The sequence below is a fragment of the Lepisosteus oculatus genome, chromosome 8 (genome assembly GCF_040954835.1).
Source record: "Lepisosteus oculatus isolate fLepOcu1 chromosome 8, fLepOcu1.hap2, whole genome shotgun sequence".
Classification (NCBI taxonomy): domain Eukaryota; kingdom Metazoa; phylum Chordata; class Actinopteri; order Semionotiformes; family Lepisosteidae; genus Lepisosteus; species Lepisosteus oculatus.
In genome coordinates, this window is record NC_090703.1 from 49,605,171 (window position 1) to 49,623,104 (window position 17,934).

General features: G+C 48.9%; 1 protein-coding gene across 5 annotated transcripts in view; it reads right to left on the reverse strand.

Annotated features, from left to right (window-relative positions):
* Positions 1–616: 616 nt before the first annotated feature.
* Positions 617–17,934, reverse strand: part of mcf2a (MCF.2 cell line derived transforming sequence a) — a 33,711-nt gene continuing 16,393 nt past the window's right edge. For 2 of the 5 annotated variants that reach the window (XM_069193721.1, XM_069193724.1), the window contains 23 exons: positions 17,741–17,865; positions 17,455–17,569; positions 16,961–17,080; positions 16,584–16,775; positions 15,062–15,253; positions 14,282–14,453; positions 12,802–12,890; positions 12,427–12,512; positions 12,259–12,325; positions 10,992–11,107; positions 10,207–10,276; positions 9,748–9,840; positions 9,232–9,324; positions 8,769–8,894; positions 7,701–7,922; positions 7,327–7,419; positions 6,913–6,991; positions 6,396–6,459; positions 5,318–5,427; positions 4,757–4,869; positions 4,427–4,539; positions 4,188–4,288; positions 617–3,767 (listed from right to left, as the gene is read on the reverse strand). In XM_069193721.1, the coding sequence (XP_069049822.1) occupies positions 3,727–3,767; positions 4,188–4,288; positions 4,427–4,539; positions 4,757–4,869; positions 5,318–5,427; positions 6,396–6,459; positions 6,913–6,991; positions 7,327–7,419; positions 7,701–7,922; positions 8,769–8,894; positions 9,232–9,324; positions 9,748–9,840; positions 10,207–10,276; positions 10,992–11,107; positions 12,259–12,325; positions 12,427–12,512; positions 12,802–12,890; positions 14,282–14,453; positions 15,062–15,253; positions 16,584–16,775; positions 16,961–17,080; positions 17,455–17,569; positions 17,741–17,865 (2,592 nt within the window). In that variant the 3' untranslated portion in view covers positions 617–3,726. Of the gene's footprint in view, positions 3,768–4,187; positions 4,289–4,426; positions 4,540–4,756; positions 4,870–5,317; positions 5,428–6,395; positions 6,460–6,912; positions 6,992–7,326; positions 7,420–7,700; positions 7,923–8,768; positions 8,895–9,231; positions 9,325–9,747; positions 9,841–10,206; positions 10,277–10,991; positions 11,108–12,258; positions 12,326–12,426; positions 12,513–12,801; positions 12,891–14,281; positions 14,454–15,061; positions 15,254–16,583; positions 16,776–16,960; positions 17,081–17,454; positions 17,570–17,740; positions 17,866–17,934 lie in introns of those variants that run through there. The other 3 variants (XR_011190290.1, XM_069193723.1, XM_069193725.1) reach the window with 3 other exon arrangements.

Genomic DNA, 17,934 nt, shown 5'->3' on the forward strand with positions numbered 1-17,934 from the left:
AAAACGAAACACATTAAGATTATCAAAACAAAAAGGCATGGACATCAGAATTAGGTGCTGAGAAGAGTTAAAGGGAGTGATTTGTGTTTGTGTTCACTTAATACTAATGGACTACAGACTAGAGCACATACAGAAAAGCTTATGCTGTATTCTGGATCACCTGTGGTTGTAGTCTGTGTCTCGTGGCTGCGTTTACACTATATGCAGTACTCAGATCGCTCTAACAATATTCAGTGAACACTCTTCCACTCTTTATCTAGTGCTGGTGCTCTTCTCTGTGGATGAAACAGATGCAGGCAGATGTTCAGACAGAGGATGGAACTATTACCACAGATAAAACAGAGTGCTTGTGCTGAATAATGTCTCACAGCACATGTTTTCTTATGACACTGTATATTTAAATATTTTTCATAATATTTAGCAATATTTGTATTGCGTATAACGGAGGTCTGTGATAGTGACAGACTTAGCTGGACAGTCGCGTCCAAAATCCCTGGGAATGTTTTGTCTTCTGCATAAGATACATGCAGGCGAGGCATAAGAACATGAGGATGTATCATTCCTGCTGTCTTATCAGAAAAGAGTAAAACACCAACCTATTTTACAAACTCTTTATTTTGTCCTTTTATACAACAGAGAGGCTGTACAAATACATAACAATCGAAATAATTACGATATTAACCTCAAACCTACGCTATCATTCAGCAATCTTGCAGTCATGCATTTTCTTACAACAAAATATTCTGCAGCAAGCTGTGCCCACGCCAAAGGACAGAACTTTCAAGCCTATTTCTAAGCAGTTAATTTCAGTGCAAAAAATAGCGGAAATTTCATAAGGCTTAAAAAAGAAGTAAAAGAAGAGATAATATTTGAGCTAAAACATATGCACAGCACTGCAATTACAGTTTTTTTTAGTGCACATGAATACAAATGCCTGCAGCTAACTAGCTATTTTGCTCTGCCAGGAAAAAAAAACGTGACAAATAAATCAGAGCTGTTTTGACTGATTTGCATTCTAATTTCCACTTCAAACAGAAAAGAATCAAAGGCTGTCCTCGAACTGCGCTCTGATTTGATGTTTTAAATCCACATAATTCTCCAATCAATATTTAAGTGTTAGACATCATGGGTGCTGTGCGTGTTCCTGGAGCAATCCTTTTTAAAAGGAGCCCTAAGCTTATCTGAACAGTCATACCCATGAAAAAAAGTACATGCAGTTTTTCATTCTGAAGTGTTATAAAACTTCGTTGAGTTTTTTCCTCGTAGAATAATTCTAAGAATTAAAAAACATACAGTATTGACTCACACATTGTTTTGCATTCTTACAAGCACAATCACCTAGTGACCTTTTCATGAATGTATTGGGGGAAATGCCTGTTAATTTTACAGCTTCTTTTGTTTTAAATCGTGAGTCCTGTGAATCACCAGTGGACACACATTGCAGTCACTTCAACCTTCCAAACAGTTCTGGCAGTGGAGCTTGTTGGACATTCAGGACTAACATTGATAAATTGTTGCTTTCTACAATTATGACCTGTCCAGGTGACGTTGGCCACCAGTATTTAAGTGAAGTGTTCACCGAAGTACACTTTTACAATTTTCAGTAATTTGCGGAAGGTCAAATTTAGTGTTGAAAGGCAAGAGGCTCCTCCTCTTCACTGAAATACTTTGAGTGTGCAGAACCAGTGGCGCACAGTTCCAAACGCACACCTCTGTCCTCACAAAGCTCAAACATACTTATTTCAACTGTTGCTGTTTCTTTACATGCTTTATCATGCCTTTTGAAATTTTCAAGAGCTGGGGTCCAGACAGAATCAGGAGTTCAGTGCACTGCATATTGCTGAAAATACCAATTCTGTCTAAGAAAAAGAGAAAAGGCTAAAAGTTGTACAATTGATTTATGGCACAGCTTTGTATTTTTTGGCATGTAAACTCTTAATAATTTATGGTTCCGAATACTATATCCCCTCCTGGAAAAAGGCTAAGAAAATACTGTATTTATTTTTTTCATTTTCTTTCCTTGACATCATCAGGGCATCCACATAATGTGCAAGATCCATCGGTTCACGTCAGTTCCCTCAGTCTCGCAGAGAATGAAGTAACAATTACTTTTGAAGGCTTTGAAAGTTTCCATTTAAACAAAACCATTTCCATTCTTACAGAAATGGCTGCAGGGTCAACTCTCCTGGAGTTCTGGACTCTTGTCAGTCTTGATTAGATCCTTCTGATACCAAGGTCAGGGTCAGGCCCTGTGCTTAGGACACTGACAGTGCAAGCAGAAGTTCCATTTTGCTGTGTAAAAAAATATCTTGTTCTTTGACCAAGGAAAGTCTCATTTCCACTAAATCGTCCAGTAGCAATTGTTGTCCAAACATGAGACGAATCGTGCATTAGTTACATGAATCGATTATGTTTCTCTTTCCCACAGGGAACGTTTTCAGAAGAAGATGAGAAGACAGGAATGCAAACAAGAAGTTGACTATTGTGATATTTATTGACTGCTGGGGCAACAGCTCGACCACACTGTGCTGCACCGTGTGTCTGTAGTCCCTCAATGTGACGTGAGCTTTGACAAAAATTATTTCTCAATAAACCATATTGAGTTCATAGCACATGTAAAGAGAAAGCACGCTGGTTTCTGACTCACACAAGCCTTAAGCCTCATGAACTACAGAAAAATTTTAAAAATGTCTGCAACATATTCTGGTTCCTCTATCTATTCAATATCTTTAAGGACAGTTTAAAAAAAGGGGTCACCCTGCTCCAGAAGCAATTTGCTACCCTCATTCAGGGGAACCTCCAGCTAATAGTGAGCTGGCCGCGAAAGTGTCTCGTGTATTAAATAGAAGACCTGAAGCTTTTCCCTGCAGCTTCACTGTGGTGGGGGGCTCTCATAACACAGTGCCGGTAGAGACAGCATCTACTTTGATCAAACTTCAGTACAGTATGCAAGTGAAGAATAACTGAGCCTCTGAAAGTAGTGCTGTCAGAGCCCCATGCAGTTAAAAATGTGGTGCAAGACTTTTTTTTTGCCTTCTCCAGGCATCTGAAACACCACGAGTTTATTATAAATCAATAAAAATGCTTTTGTAAAGACTGGAGATCCCAAGGGCTTGCTCTTTAAACAATGTACCTTAGGTCCCAAAAATGCTGATGTTAGAAGACAGTGTCCCAGCCAGATGTCTGCCAGTGGCTGGGGGCCAGTTACCCTAGCTAGTGTTGCACTGGCAGAACTCCTTCTGCGCCCACCAGTGTGTTGCGGCTTGAGATCAGGTACTTTAGTAGATATTTCCTCTGGGCTCAGTGGTTGATCGTGCAAAATCCTTCCACCCCCCTCCCCTCATTGTTCATGTCGGTCGGCCCAGAGAGAACTGTCCCGCTCTGCTCTGACCCTCTGGACTCGAGCCACGAGGAGCCCGCGATCTCCTCCTGCAGTCAGGGGCTGGCGTTTCTCAAGGCAGCAGATGGAGCGGGCGATCCCATTGAGGGCACTGGAAGCCTCAGGATGGGTGGTGTCCAGGAATGCATCTTTCAGTGGCCACTTGGGCAGAAATTAAAACGGGCGTCAGGAAGGAAGACTCCTTCCCCCCTTTGCGGAGCCTGGCTGGCCGTCACATCACTTTGCAAGATATATACCCACCGAGCACCTCCACGTCTGAAGACGAGTCCTCGTTCGCTTATCTCTGAGTGTCCTGGGCTCCGTACAGGAAGAGCCCCTGCGCTGGCCTACGGAGAGCTGAGTTTTCTTGTTTTTAGGTTACCTGGGTCTGAACACACAAAGCAAAAAATTAGAAAGGGCCCAAAGTGTTTTAACTGTTAAAAAGGGGCCCAGCTTCAGTCTGATTAGGTGTTAGTGAGAATATCAGCAGGCAGACTATTTAATTTAATGAAGGGTAGTGAGGCTGTTCCTGTTGGTAGCACGTTATACCAGGGGAGCAATAGGGGCCAAATAGCCTCCTCTTAATTGTACCCTTCTAATGGTTTCACGGCCACTAGTATTCTAGGCAGCTTTAAAGTGTGAAAATAAAAGAGAGGGCTGAATGTTAGGAATCTGGGCATATGGGCACCCATGGGTGACATAATTAACCTAAATCCCCCATCCCTAGCTCTGGCTGGGAGTGCTGGGAGTGCCCGCAGTGGGACAGTGTTTGCCAAGAGAGTGCCAGTGTCTGCCCGTGCCTGCTCACCTCCCAGTCTGCCTGAGAGCACCCGGCTCTCGCCCAGGACCTGCTGCAGGCTGCCGGCGGAAACCCTGCCCTCCTGCCGGCGGCTCAGGCTCCTCACCCACCTGGACCAGGACGGGAGAGACCGCTGAGAGAGAGCGCCCCAGGACGTCTGTGCCCCCCACGCTGTGCGGCTCATCGCTCACTTCTAAATGACAGGGTTAGCCAGTGTGCGTGGCAAGACGGGTCATGTCCAGACTCACCAGAGCCCTTCGCTGTCCTCCTGGAGCAGCTGGATGGTGTCTCCACTCCTGATGACCAGGTCATCCGGGCTGCGCTGCCGGAGGTCCGCTTGCGCCCTGTACCTGCCAGCACACTGAGGAAAGGGCAGCAGAGGGTAAGAGTGGGCTTCGGAGCTCTGCGCAGCTCACCGCACTGGGCTGACAAGGGCACCCTTGGTTCCAGCTGAGAAGCATGCTCCACAGTCTTCTCTACCACACACCCCCCCCCGCATCCCCTCACAGACCAGCAAGGCGCTTCACGATAAGGCTCAGTGTTGTGCTACGGGAGAGAAAGAACAGACTGCCACACACCAGCTGGATCTCCTCCTCCTCCTCGCTGTCGGAGGGGTTTGAGAGCTCGTTGGGTCCAGTCCAGTCTTCCAGACCCTCGCATATATCCACAGAGTGAGAGGTGCCATGCCAGCCTGGGAAAGACAGGAGTGAAGAAAGATGAATAATAATAATAATAATAATAATAATAATCCTCCTTTAAGATATCAGGAAGCTGTGGAAACTGGAGACTATCCTGCAAAAACCAGGCACAAAGTAGGACTACCTGTACATCCTGGATGGAACACCAGTCAATCCCAGGAAACTGCATTAATTCAGATTCAGAAACCAGAAATGCAGGCCGCATATAGCCATATCATTTCCAAACCCATTTTTAGGTCTTCTTTGCATTTATCATGTATTAAATTACAAAAATACTGTTTTTAGGATGATGACTCAGAAGGTTCCACATCTACTAAAAATGCCAGCAATAGCACTCATATGGAATATAAACAGTAAAAAAGTAGATCAACAAATCAATCCCAAAAAGCACTCCTGAAATGTTCACACAGCCTCCCGGCCTGCAGGGGGCATCACACTTACTCCGTCGGCTGTGCTGGGGCTGAGGGGAGAACAGGAGGGAGTCCATCAAGACTGGACTGGTCCGGCCCGACTCATTCTCCTCTGAGCTGAATGATGCCCTCTGCAGCTTGCTGGAGGAATTACACACAAACATCCTGAACGGCCCGAGAGGCGAGAACAGGACTTCAAACAGAGCCTTCAAACTAGCCAGCAGGACCACACAAAACATTACCATTAGTGACACTGACTTCTGACAAGAGCCGTTGGGAGTGACCTAGTACAAAGGGTCTACTCAGAAGTCCTTCAATATTTTTTACAGCCATGCTTTTCAAAACACGGCCTCTGTTTCTCAATATCATTGTGCAAATTTGCATTAAAGACCACATTATGGCAACAGAAGGAGTAATCCCAGTAATCAGACTAGTGTTAAAGTTATAAAGGAACCCAAACTTAGAATTATTTTCTTAGCAAATTAAAAAAATGTCCTTAATTCTGCATTCATGCAAAAAAAAAACTAAGCAAAATAGGTGCAAACCTCCTAGATACCATGGTCTGGGTCGCGGGAAGGGTGAGGGGTGGAGATCTGAGGTGGGGTTTTCAGATGGCAGTTAAGTGCTGTTGGTTCAGAAGGGGGTGCAATGACTGTCAGTATGCAAACACAGCAGCCATTCATCACTGAGTCACAGCTCACTCAATGGGCAGCCATTAGCCGGGTGCAGGGTTTCTACTTATTTGTAACTGAGCGTCATTGGTGTTGAGGACTTCTGTGACGCAGACAGAGAAACACGTCAGTCGAGAGGGCAGCGTAATCGAGTCTGGATAAGCAACTCTTACTGATGGCCTGGGACGCCTGTACCACCCTGCAGAACAGTCAATAAGACACTGTGGGTGGGTTACCCAGTCCCTCGAGCAACACAGCCTCCGATTCTGCCAATGTAAAGACTGACAGCACAAGGGTATGTGGGGAGCGTGCCGGCCGGATTTATTAGGAGCATGTCTCAGGAGCAAAGGAAAAACGGGCCTCTTAAGAGCAGACTGCTCAGCGCAGGTTCTAAATGAATGTGATTTTAAGGAACGAAAGCCAGGAGTTTCCACTCACCTGTCAAACAGAGGAGGGGAGAGCTGGATGTGGTCTGAGGCAGGACTGGGCTGGAGAGAGTCGTCTGCAAGCCGGAGAGAAGGTCAGAGAAAACAGGAATTCACGGACTAATTACTGAAAACCACACCCAGACCTGCTGCAGAGGCGATACTGAAAGACACTGAATCTAAATCTAAATCTAACATGTGACACTGAGGGCATCAAAGCTAGAGGTTCTTATAGAGGTGGATTTGAGAGGTGATCAATTGCCCTCTAGTAACAGGTGGCCATCCTGGCTCAAGGCCACACTCTTGGGCTTGGCTGTTGAGCCAAGATGGTGTCTTCCTCTGGGCACCCCCTCTCATTATTACATCACAAACTGTAACTGCAGACACGCAGTATGTGCAAATAAAATAAACCCATTTCCCTGCACCCATTTTACAGTGATCGCAGACACGCAATAGACGGGAAACCCAAGCACGAGTAACAAAACCTAAATAAAAATGAAAACTGAGATGCGTAAGGAAACGAGGCAAACCTCGGGTGAGTTTCTGCTGGTTGGTGAGGATTTTCCGGATCTCACTGAGCCAGGCCAGCTTCACCTCCACTGAGGGGGCCTGGGACAGGGACAGAGAGAGCCTCACACACAGCATCCCTCTGATCGCACCGACTGTGCATTGAGCTCAGTTTCTTTCCCACTGTCTGCCTTCATTATGCACTAAGCAGGTTATTTTTCCTTTGCAACATTCCCACCAACTATAATGGACCAAAGTATCTCCCGCACTGGGGTTCTTGATCAGTGCTAATTTTAAAGCTCTGCAATATCCACACTTTTGAGTTTGCAGCCCCTTTCGAGCTGCAGCACAAATTAAAGCACTGCACAGCAGGAATGGTCATTCGTTTACTGATGGAGGTGCCTAGAAATTATCCCCCCTTACACGCCCCTGCTCACCTGCACCACATACACCTCCTCTCGGCCACTGTACCAGATCTCAAACTTCTTAATGTCTCCTTTCACATTCTCCGTGATCCCCACAGCACTCATCTGCACAGCGGGAAGAAATAAAATCAGCCAGTCTCACGTGATGAGTGCTGTACTTTAAATGTGTTTTATGTCCTCGATGACAATTTTACAGGAGGTGAAATACAGACAAACAGTACAATAAAACAGATAGGGCCATGGGCATGAAAGTAAGACCTTTCCTGGAGGTTCCTGGTGTGAGCCACAGCTCAAAGGACAGAGTGAGTTACGTCACAGGCCTGGCCGGTGGGTAACAGGGGAAAGAAGGCAGTGTTCAGGGCACTCCTCCTGGACGGCTCTCTCACCTTCAGGCAGTGTTTGAAGCTGTAGGAGTGGGTCTTGTCGTAGCCCTCCCCATGCTCCTCCCTCCTCTTGCAGAAGAGCAGCGCCCTCTCGTGCAGGAACAGGTGCCTCTGCATGGGCTTGAAGCGTGCCAGGTCCTTCATCTTGGTGGGGCCCTTCCTGTGGCTGATCCACACGCTGAAGGAGCCCTGCATCAGCACCCGGCCCAGGTCGCTCAGGTCCCCCTGGCAACACAGCGCACACGCGGCCTGAGCCACTGTGGGCCTCGCGCCGCCCGGCTGCAGGGCCCGCACGCCCTCACTTCGGCTCCAGACAGAACCCCACTCAGCCTGCTCGGTAAACACAGGCTCAGAGCTCCCAGCAGGGCTCACCAGGACGATGCACAAGCACAGCCCACCTGCAGTATCTCCGTCATGCATCTTACCAGCAAGAGGGGTTCTGCCATCGAAGGACACAATAGAAAAGGAAGCAAACTGCATGCACACAAGCTCGTCGTGTATAATCCACTGGGCTGGGAGACATCTTAAAGCCCAAACTAAGAGCATCAGCCTGAGACAGAATTGACCTCTACTTCAATATAAAAAAAAATATTTCATCGCGACTTTGCTAGACCTATCAAGGTGCCACCGTGGTGTGACGGTGAGCTCTCATTGGTGACTCACGGCTCTCGGACCCTGGTTTCGAATCCTGTCCTAGAGTGCCCTCTGTGTGGAGTTTGCATGTTTTCTCCATATACATGTGGGTTTTACGTGTGTTTTAGTTCCTTACGGTATACTAAAGGCATGCTGGCTGTAGGTTGTTTAGTGTCACTGACTCGCGTCCATGTGTCCTGCAATGGACTGGTGTCCCTTCCAGGGTGTGGTGCTGCCCTGCTCTCTGTGCCTGCTGGGTTGGGCTCAGGCTCGCTGTCACCCTCTATAGGATGAAACACCAATGGATGGGATATACGACTTAGCCCCCAGTGCCAAAAACATTCCTTTTCAGTGGGGTGCACCCTCCCAATATTCCTTGCTCACGTTGCCATTCAGCATTGTGGTTTACATCATGCCGAATGACAAGCTGACACTCACCTCGTAGCCAGTGATAGCAATCTGGTGCATGGAGTCATTCACTGACTTGAGAAGGTCCAGCATGGCTTCCAGGGCCCCCTGGAGCTCAGAGGCTCCCTCGCAGCCCACGCTGTACTTCAGCAGCTCCTGTGGGGCGACACGTAGTCCAGCGGATGAGGATCAGATCGTGCTCAGGCCCTGCAATTGAGCATGAGCTATGGACGCCCCCTGGTGGTGATCCAGCGCACTACCACCAACACACCAGGAAAAGATTTTAATTTCATTGACATACAATTTCAAACAGAATTCGGTGGATCCTTGTCTGTGCTCCACGTTTCAAATGTCATTTATTTATTGGGGGTCATTTATCTGGAAATATTTAACTGAACTAAATGTAACTGTCCCCTTGCTGAGCCCTGGAGCTTGCGGACTGCAGATCCACGGGCGCAGCACTGGGACCAGGACGGACGAGGGCCTGACTCACCTTGAGCAGGAGCTGGTACTTGGTGAGGCGCTGCACTGGTTTCAGTAAATAGGAGTCCAGGCCTAGCTTGTGGTCCAGCTTCTTCTGGCACTCCTTCAAGAACAGATCAAGACAGAGGGGCAGGAGAGAGAGACCCGTTCAGCACACCATTACACGGCTTACAACTATCAAAACGGAATGGGCAAAGGTTTATTCCAAGTGAATTCCAACTTTGTGAAATTTGCTTTCAGCATTGAATACCTGTTCCTTTGCAGTCTTACGCACACTGAACCAGCTCACTACTCGACGTTTATCAAAACAAAATGCCTTACACACATACAGGGAAATTACTGTAGGACAGGGCTGTTGAAGAAAATAGGGTACTTCAAAAAAGAAAATAAAAAAAAACAAAACAAAAATCAATTTCAAGACGGGGGATTTCGAATCCCAGTTGACACACATGGCCAGCAGATGGCAGTGTTTCTCAGCAGTCTCTCCGGCAGTGTAAAGCTCCGAGGACGGCGGCTCGTGTCGCACCTGGAAGAAGGCGCAGTCGGAGCACTGTCTCCATAGCGACTCGGAGCGCGGCTTGTTCTGACAGTACTGCTCGTACACCTGGAAGTTCTCTTTCTAAAAGGACAAGCGGAGAGCCCCCCGTCAGCCACTGCAACACAGGAGCTGCCGGGCCAAGACCAGCAAAAGACCATCCTTTTCTAGCATTGCTGTACGTGTCTGTGGTTATATGTTTAGAGAGATGACAAACTAGTCGAAGTGTCAAAGCTACATGCTGACCACACACCCCCACCCACCACAGACTATATCCTAACTCCTAAACAAGTCGCAAAATCAGAGCTCTGGATGTCATATCTCATGGGAATTCATCAGGAGGCATTTGGACATGCAGTTTCCGAAAGGCAGCATGCAGGAGATAACTACACGTCATAACCACGTCGCATCTCACTTTACCCCTCCTCCCTGACGCCCCCAGGCTCTCACCCTCCCCAGAAAGCAGGCTCCCACACTCTCAGGTGTGTCCAGGCAGCTCTCCAGGTCCTGCAGGAACAGCCTGTGGGTCAGAGGGCACAGTCAGGCACAGAGTCGGCAGCCTGCCTTCCTCGCCAAGCCACTGAGAGCTGCTGGGCCTCGGGCACCAACTGTGCTGCCGATGCAGAGCATGAAGGATTTTTAATCTGATTTATTTTGACCAGCCCTGCTGCGAAGCTGTTCTTATCATGGGTCCCTGTGGTTCTTTTGTGATCCTTCATTTTGATCCTGTGAGAAAATGTACCATACTGTATACACCCTCCTTCTCCCAGCATTTAATTAAACAAAGAGACCTGCTGGAAACAATTTTTTTCTTGGCAGAACGCAATCAGTTGAATGTAAGCAACAAACTAAGAGTACTAATACATCACAGACAACCATGTAATATAATGCTACTTTCAATGACACTGTCCTCACCTTGACCTTAAATGGCCTACTTCTAGTGACATCAAAATAAAAGGAATGCTAATTCCAGTTACACCATGGTTAATTCCTCTTTTTTTGGGATGGGTTGCAATGAAACCACTCTGACAATATTATTGGGCCAAGGAAGTGTTGTTCTGAAGGTGTGACTTTGTGACTAACAGCAATGGAGGATATAGTGCCACAGTGGAACAGGACTCCTGCAGGCTGCACTGACGATGGTAACGTGGCACTCAGGCAGCGGGTCTTTATACAGGGGTGGGGAACCAGACAGTTGGCACAACGAGCAAGTGAGCCCTGAGCAGAGCTCTTGCCTGCTGTGGAAGCTGTAGATCTCGGGCATGTTTCCGAAGAGGACCTCCTTCTTGTCCCTCAGGATGGGAGGCAGGAGAGGATACAGGACGGGGTTTTCCATTTCAGCCCGGTATCCCTGGGAGGAGAAGCACAGACACCCATCGCCTTCACCGCTTTCAGAACTTCACTGGGCCGAATAAAGATCCCTACTGAGGACCATCAGAGACATACAGATCGTCAACTGCCTAGCGGACCAGCTCTGTTGGAAACACGTTTTCCTCTCCAAGTCACTCCGCCTTTGACACGGGTTGAGATCACTGAAATGTCCCTGACACCTCCAATGAACACTATTCACAGTTTAGAGGGAAGGTAGATTGCATAATGGATCGTTTATAATATATATGGTATAACATATAATTATAATATATAATATTTCCCACTGACCTGTAGTCTGGTCTGTAGAAGAGACCACACACTGCCTGTCTGTCAAGCTATACTGGTGATACAGGCTCACCTATATCAGCTTGGGGCCAGCAGGGGGCGCTCACCCTGCGGTCCATGTGGGTCCTAATGCCCCAGTAAAGTGATGGGGACACTATACTGTAAACAGGCGCCGTCCTTTGGATGAGATGTAGAACCGAGGTCCTGACTCTCTGTGGTCATTAAAAATCCCAGGGCGTTTCTCGAAAAGAGTAGGGGTGTAAACCCTGGTGTCCTGGCCAAATTTCCCATTGGCCCTTACCAATCATGGCCTCCTAATAATCCCCATGTATGAATTGGCTTCATTACTCTGCTCTCCTCCCCACTGATACCTGGTGTGTGGGGAGCGTTCTGGCGCACTATGGCTGTCGTCGCATCATCCAGATGGATGCTGCACATTGGTGGTGGTGGAGGGGAGTCCCCATTACCTGTAAAAGCGCTTTGAGTGGAGTGTCCAGAAAAGCGCTATACAAGTGTAAGCAATTATTATTATTATTATTATTATTAGTATTATAGCTGTATTGATACAGGCTCACCTACATGAGCTGTATTGGATACAGGCTCACCTTTATCAGCTCTATTGATACAGGTTCACCTACAGTATATGAGCTGTATGGGATACAGGCTCACCTATATCAGCTGTATAGATACAGGTTCACATATATGAGCTGTATTGGATACAGGTTCACTTATATCAGCTGTAGTGATACAGGTTCACCTATGTCAGCTGTAGTGATATAGGTTCACCTATGTCAGCTGCACCCACAGACAGGGAAGGCAGAGCACATTGAAGCTGAGCGTCCTCACCAGCAGCACAGAGAGCAGCTCGTCCACATACACCCGCTCCGTCTCGATCAGCTCCTTCATCACGTGGCTGGAAAACAGGAGAGGAAGGAAGGTGAGGAAAGGAGTCTTGTTGCACCTCACTGCTCCCCGTCTCACAAAGGTAAGAACGAGCCTCAGCAGCCTGCTCACCGCTTGAGGAGGTCTGGACTGTCCTCTCCCTCCAGGCTGAAGGATATGGAGCTGAGGTTTTCCTGGTAGTCGTGCATCACCTCAATCTGAAAGATGAGCAAACAGCATGGCGCAATGTTTACTGCTCTCCACAGCACAGCACAGCACATTCTGAGAATCAGAGAATATCTGTGCTCCTGGGGCACTGGGTGCCTCAAGCAGCCATGCAGGTTAATGATTTCTGGACACATCTGCTGGCGTTCCCCAGGCAGAGCGATGACTTTCTTGCTGTCCTGCAAGACGTTTCTCAACTCGGTGCTCTCAAAACAAAAGCAGAGCCCCCAAATCCGGCTTGAAACCCCCCGGGGCTGGAGAGGGGGATCGGGATCAGCCTACCTTCCTGGAGTTGGGGCTTTTTCTGGACATTTTCTTGCCAGGCAGGGAAAGGTCGAAGGAGAATTTCAAGCTGGAGTTGAAGTCCACACCTGAACACCGGGAGATTAAAACAGGATGAAGACACAAAAAGAGCCCATGACAGACAGACACTGGGAGATGAACAGGAGCTCTTTCACTCAGCAAACCAGGTGGTCACTGGATCTGTGCCCTTATTGGGCTTTCCCCTATCACTGTCCAGAGCGCTACACTGTCCTTTCCCTTTATTTTTGACATTCCTTTTCTTTTTTACCCAGGTACAGGAGGAGAACAGAGGCACAGGGCAGAAGCTGTCGTTTTCAGATTCTGATAATCGCACTGGACAGGACCCTTCAAGAATTTAGTTTTCTTTAACATGATTTCTAGTTACTCTACTCACACTTTAAATTAAAGAGCCAGATTCAGAGCATTTAAATGTCATCCATCTTCTTCTTTTACAAACTTGTTTGATCGTATCAGAAGATGCATCTCCTGTACCCTAGATACTTAGAGTTCCTGATCTCCAGACCCTGTATATCTCCTTCACAAAAAATCTCAAGGGGAGAAAAACAGCAAATCAGAGCATGCACGCACTTCTAAAATACAAAAATAGAAACTACAAAGAGGAGATGTGGTGCTCAAGGCAATTTAGCTTCAAAGCGTCTTTCAAGGTATAGACTGTACATTTACCTGCGCTTTCCTCTAGACAGACAGGAATCCACCGGGACCAGTTACAGTAATAAGGAACTTAAAAGGATTTGACTGACATAACTGTACACAGGGAGGCGATAAATGAACTGAACTCCAAGCATGTTAATTCTCACTACGCCCTAAACAAATAAATTAATTTAGCATTTCATTAGATGAAATAACATTCTGAACACACTGCGCTCCAGGAGCACGGGCCTGTGGCCAGCACGTTGCTCATAGCCTAGCGAGCAAACAAGGAGACAGGGAACCAGCTTCTCTTATATATGAAATACGAATGTGAAAGGAATGTGAGATTCTCGGCAGTGCACTGCAGGTGTCGAGGACCACACTCTCTGTAACCAGCCGCAAGTACGCTTTTGAAGGTTTGCTCACTGGATATTGCCATGACGGCGTACGTATGAAGCTAGTCAGTCTATTCACCCAATCTTCCATAAAAGTTGGGCACCACGGAGCAGTGAAATCTGGTGAATGCACAGGAACAATAGAGCCAAGGGGAGTATATTCCTCTGGGTAATGACTGTCCACACCAGGAGGTAATAGCCCGACTGTCATCCCTCAGATCTGACGGTCTAGGACCAAGCTTCACCCCTTGTGTTGAACAGCTGTAATGCTCATGTTGTCCCCTGGTGTTTCCTTAGGCTGGGATGTCTATGAGACAGGACACCTGTCACAGGACACCGGGAAGTCGACACCTGCAAGGCACTGCTGGGCAGGGCGAGACAGAAGTGAGTGACAGTTCTCGGGGCTGCCTCACCGTGCTTGGGAGAGAAAAGGGGGGACTTGGACCGGGTCGGGGTCTCGGGCCGGGGAGCCACCAGCTGGATGGGGCGCACTTGCTTGTCTGCCAGCTTGCGCAGAGAGGTCTGGCGATTCTGGATGGTGCCCCGCATGGCGCCCAGTTTGTCATGCACCCTGCCGATCTCAGCCTGGGGAAGAGAGAGGCCGACATCTCAGCGGAGCAGACAGGGGAGAGAGGGGCGGCGGGTCCCACACTGCACTTTCAAACACCGAGACACGGGGATGGGGTCACGCAGACATGAGCACGCACAGTCCGACACTGGGGTCCGTGTGGCCTGACAGCATGCACAAGGCCACGGGGAGTGAGCAATGAGCTGGGGGGAAAGAGAAAAGTTACAGACGGCAACCTAAAATAAAACAGAAAGACCAACTTAAAATAAAGAGAAACGACCAAAGCAGCTGTCTTGATTCTGTGTCTCAGGAATCCATGGTGACGTATCTGATTCACGGGACAGGGACAGGGCAGGGGTGGGAGTCCTGACCCGGCGATGGGTTTGTGTGTGCATTGAGAGAGCCTGCAACGTGTGTGTGTCTTTACATGAAACAGCAGCGGGTCTGTGGATCACATGGGTCTGGAGCATCGGGGCTCTGACAGCGTGTGCTTCTGTGTGTGTGCTGTTGAAGTGATGGGTGGGAACCTGTGGGTTCTGCGAGATGTGTGAGCCGAGACAGAGCCCAGATCTGGAGCCAGAGCCGTGACGTCGGGCTTGTCTGAGTGTTCTGAGGAAGGTTTTACCTGCAGCTGGGGAGTGAGAATGGACTCAAACTCCAGCGTCAGCGCGTCAGGACCACCGCTCAGGGGAGGGGGGGTGCCCTCCAGGAATCTTTCAATATCCCTTAGGGCCGCCTGCGCCCCCTCCTTCGACTGGAACTTATCAACCTGCTGGTCAGCCAGGAGGTAGGCAGCTTCATGGCACCAGCACATAGCCTGGGGCAGAGCAGACAGACATGTGGACACTCAGGGACAGACTGAGAGAGACACATGGGGCACACTCAGGGACAGACTGACAGAGACACATGGGGCACACTCAGGGACAGACTGCCAGAGACACATGGGGCACACTCAGGGACAGACTGACAGAGACACATGGGGCACACTCAGGGACAGACTGACAGAGACACATGGGGCACACTCAGGGACAGACTGAGAGAGACACATGGGGCACACTCAGGGACAGACTGAGAGAGACACATGAGACACTATAGGAGAGACATAGGTGGAATCTGAGTGACACACAAGCTATCTCCAAGTCAGAGCAGCTGGAAGTGAGGACAAGACCCACTCAGAGAAATTTGGAATAACCAGAGCAGCAGACTGACAGAGGGGCAGACAAACTGCATGCAGGTGTGAAAGATGAGCCCCTTGGGCTGAAAAACAGACATGATCATTCTACCAGAGACAAAAAACAGGCAAGGAAATAAAAGATACAACCATATGGTACAATGATTTTTTTTCAGTAACAAATGAAAAATGAACATACGTTATTTTTAGAGCACCGGAAAGCCTAAATCCCCAAAGTACGTGTGTCTGTGTGCACTGTCCTGTAATATTGCCACAATGACGCTTTGTAGACTGAAGCACTTATCTGTGTGCCACTGTTAAAAATAGATTCATTTAAACATCTCAATTTCCCCGCAAACACTCCAGAGGAAATATGTGTTTCTGTCACTCCCACTCCCTCCTGTAAGATTTCTATTTCACACACATGTGAAGGACGGTAGGGGCTCTGAAGAAATGGAAACAGATCCCATTTGAAACTGATGTCAGGCTGTCAGCTCGGCTTCTACCCCCTCCTCCCCAGGGGACTGTTTACAGAAGAAACTTGGTCCCAATTTTTGCTTTTACTTCTCTTAAATGATTGATTGCTATTCCCAAGTCCTGACAGCTTTGCGAAAATGTTTTTGCTCTCTTTTTCAGCGCACGCTGCTCTTTCAAGTCTTGCTCCGTGCTTTGCTTACTATTCCTGGGAGACACAGCAAGGAGGGGTATCAGCGGGGGCTCTGCCTTGTGGCCTGGTCGACGGCAGGCTAGACGATGGATTTGCCCTGCTGACCTTTAGACTTTTATACAGCAGGGACTGACCGCCATGATTGGAGTGAAGCACTTCAGCTCCCTCCTAACCCCTGCTCCTCCCTGCTGTAGTGCCCAAGCTCATAACCTTTTAATTGGCTTTCGCATTTGTCCTAGACCTCTGGGAAATGAGCTGCGTGTCTCGGGTCTCGGGCTGCTGGCTCCCGCGCTGCAGGGCGCCCCCTACCTGCTCCAGCCGGGACAGCAGGTCCTGGGCGCGGCCGAGGGACTCCCGCTTGGCCCGCAGGGCGGCGGTCAGCACGTCGCACAGGTGGCGCAGCTCATTGCAGCGCTGGCAGATGAGTGCCAGGGCGTAGTGGTGGCTGGCAGCCAGCTGGTGCCCCTGCAGAATGAGGATCTGTGCACGACTCATCTCATGCTGCGGGCAGAGGGAGACACACAGTCAGTCCCCTGGCACCGGTCACCCCACAGAAACAAACACGTCACCGTGGAGCTCCCTGCGTGACAGAGCACCGCAAAAGCGTAGTTTTCCGTGCTGGCCGAGCAGTAAAGGCTTGTGCAGCCGCTGAAGGGTTTCGAAGGACTGCGGACGTGGACGCTGACCTGAGCTTCGGCGTCCAGTGTGTCCAGGTCTCTGACAAACTGCTCAGTCTGGGCCATACTGTCCCCCACGCCTGGGTGCTCTCTCTCCTGGGCCAACAGTTGCTGCAAAGACAGCTCCATCTGCACACGGGACACGGACAGGAGAGACGAAGGACAAACCCCTCTCAGCTCAGCCCAAAGGCAGTGTGAATATTGACAGTGAAAGACAACAATCCCTGCGTGAATCGCTTTGCACTGTGAACTTTTAATCACAGTCATCTAAAGAAACACTGCCTCAATATAGTGCCAAAATAACATTACAGCTGCAATACTATACCACCCTGAACCTGAGAAACCTGCAGCTTTTCCATTTCTTGATTAACTCTACCAAGTGAAGTTGTGCTGATAAACTGTCCCAATACAGCACAGCAGACGTCCCAGGAAGTTTGTAGCCTGACAGTAACACGGTGCTGGTGCTTCACGAGAGAGAGGGGTGAAGAGATACTATGCCATACCTCACGGAAGCTCCTCTCGAACCTGCACAGCTGCAGGTACTGCTGCAGTTTCAGGTGATGCTTCTCGAAAAAGCCATCGAACGCCGTCTCCATGTCGTGCAGCTGGGCCAGGAGCCTGCGGAGTAGCAGCAGAGAGGAGACTCCCTCATCTCCGGGAATGCACTTGGTAACAAGCTCAGAGGCAGCCCAGAAGCAAGGCAAACACTATCAGTGAAATGTTTCATTCAGAGCAGTGGGATCAGCAGTCTCTCTCTCGGGCTGGGTATCCCTGAGAATTCGCTGGTACCTCTGTACTGTCTCCCAGTCCTGACTTGCATCTCTCTTCTGCTCGGACGCCGCCTCCACTGTCCCAGACGCCTCCAGGCTGGACAACAGCTGGCGCCCTTTCCTCATCACTGTCCTGATGTCCTCCTGCAGAGAGGGGGTTGTGAAGAGAGATGGACCGCAGGGCCGGGCTCAGGCACAGCGCAGTGATGAGCT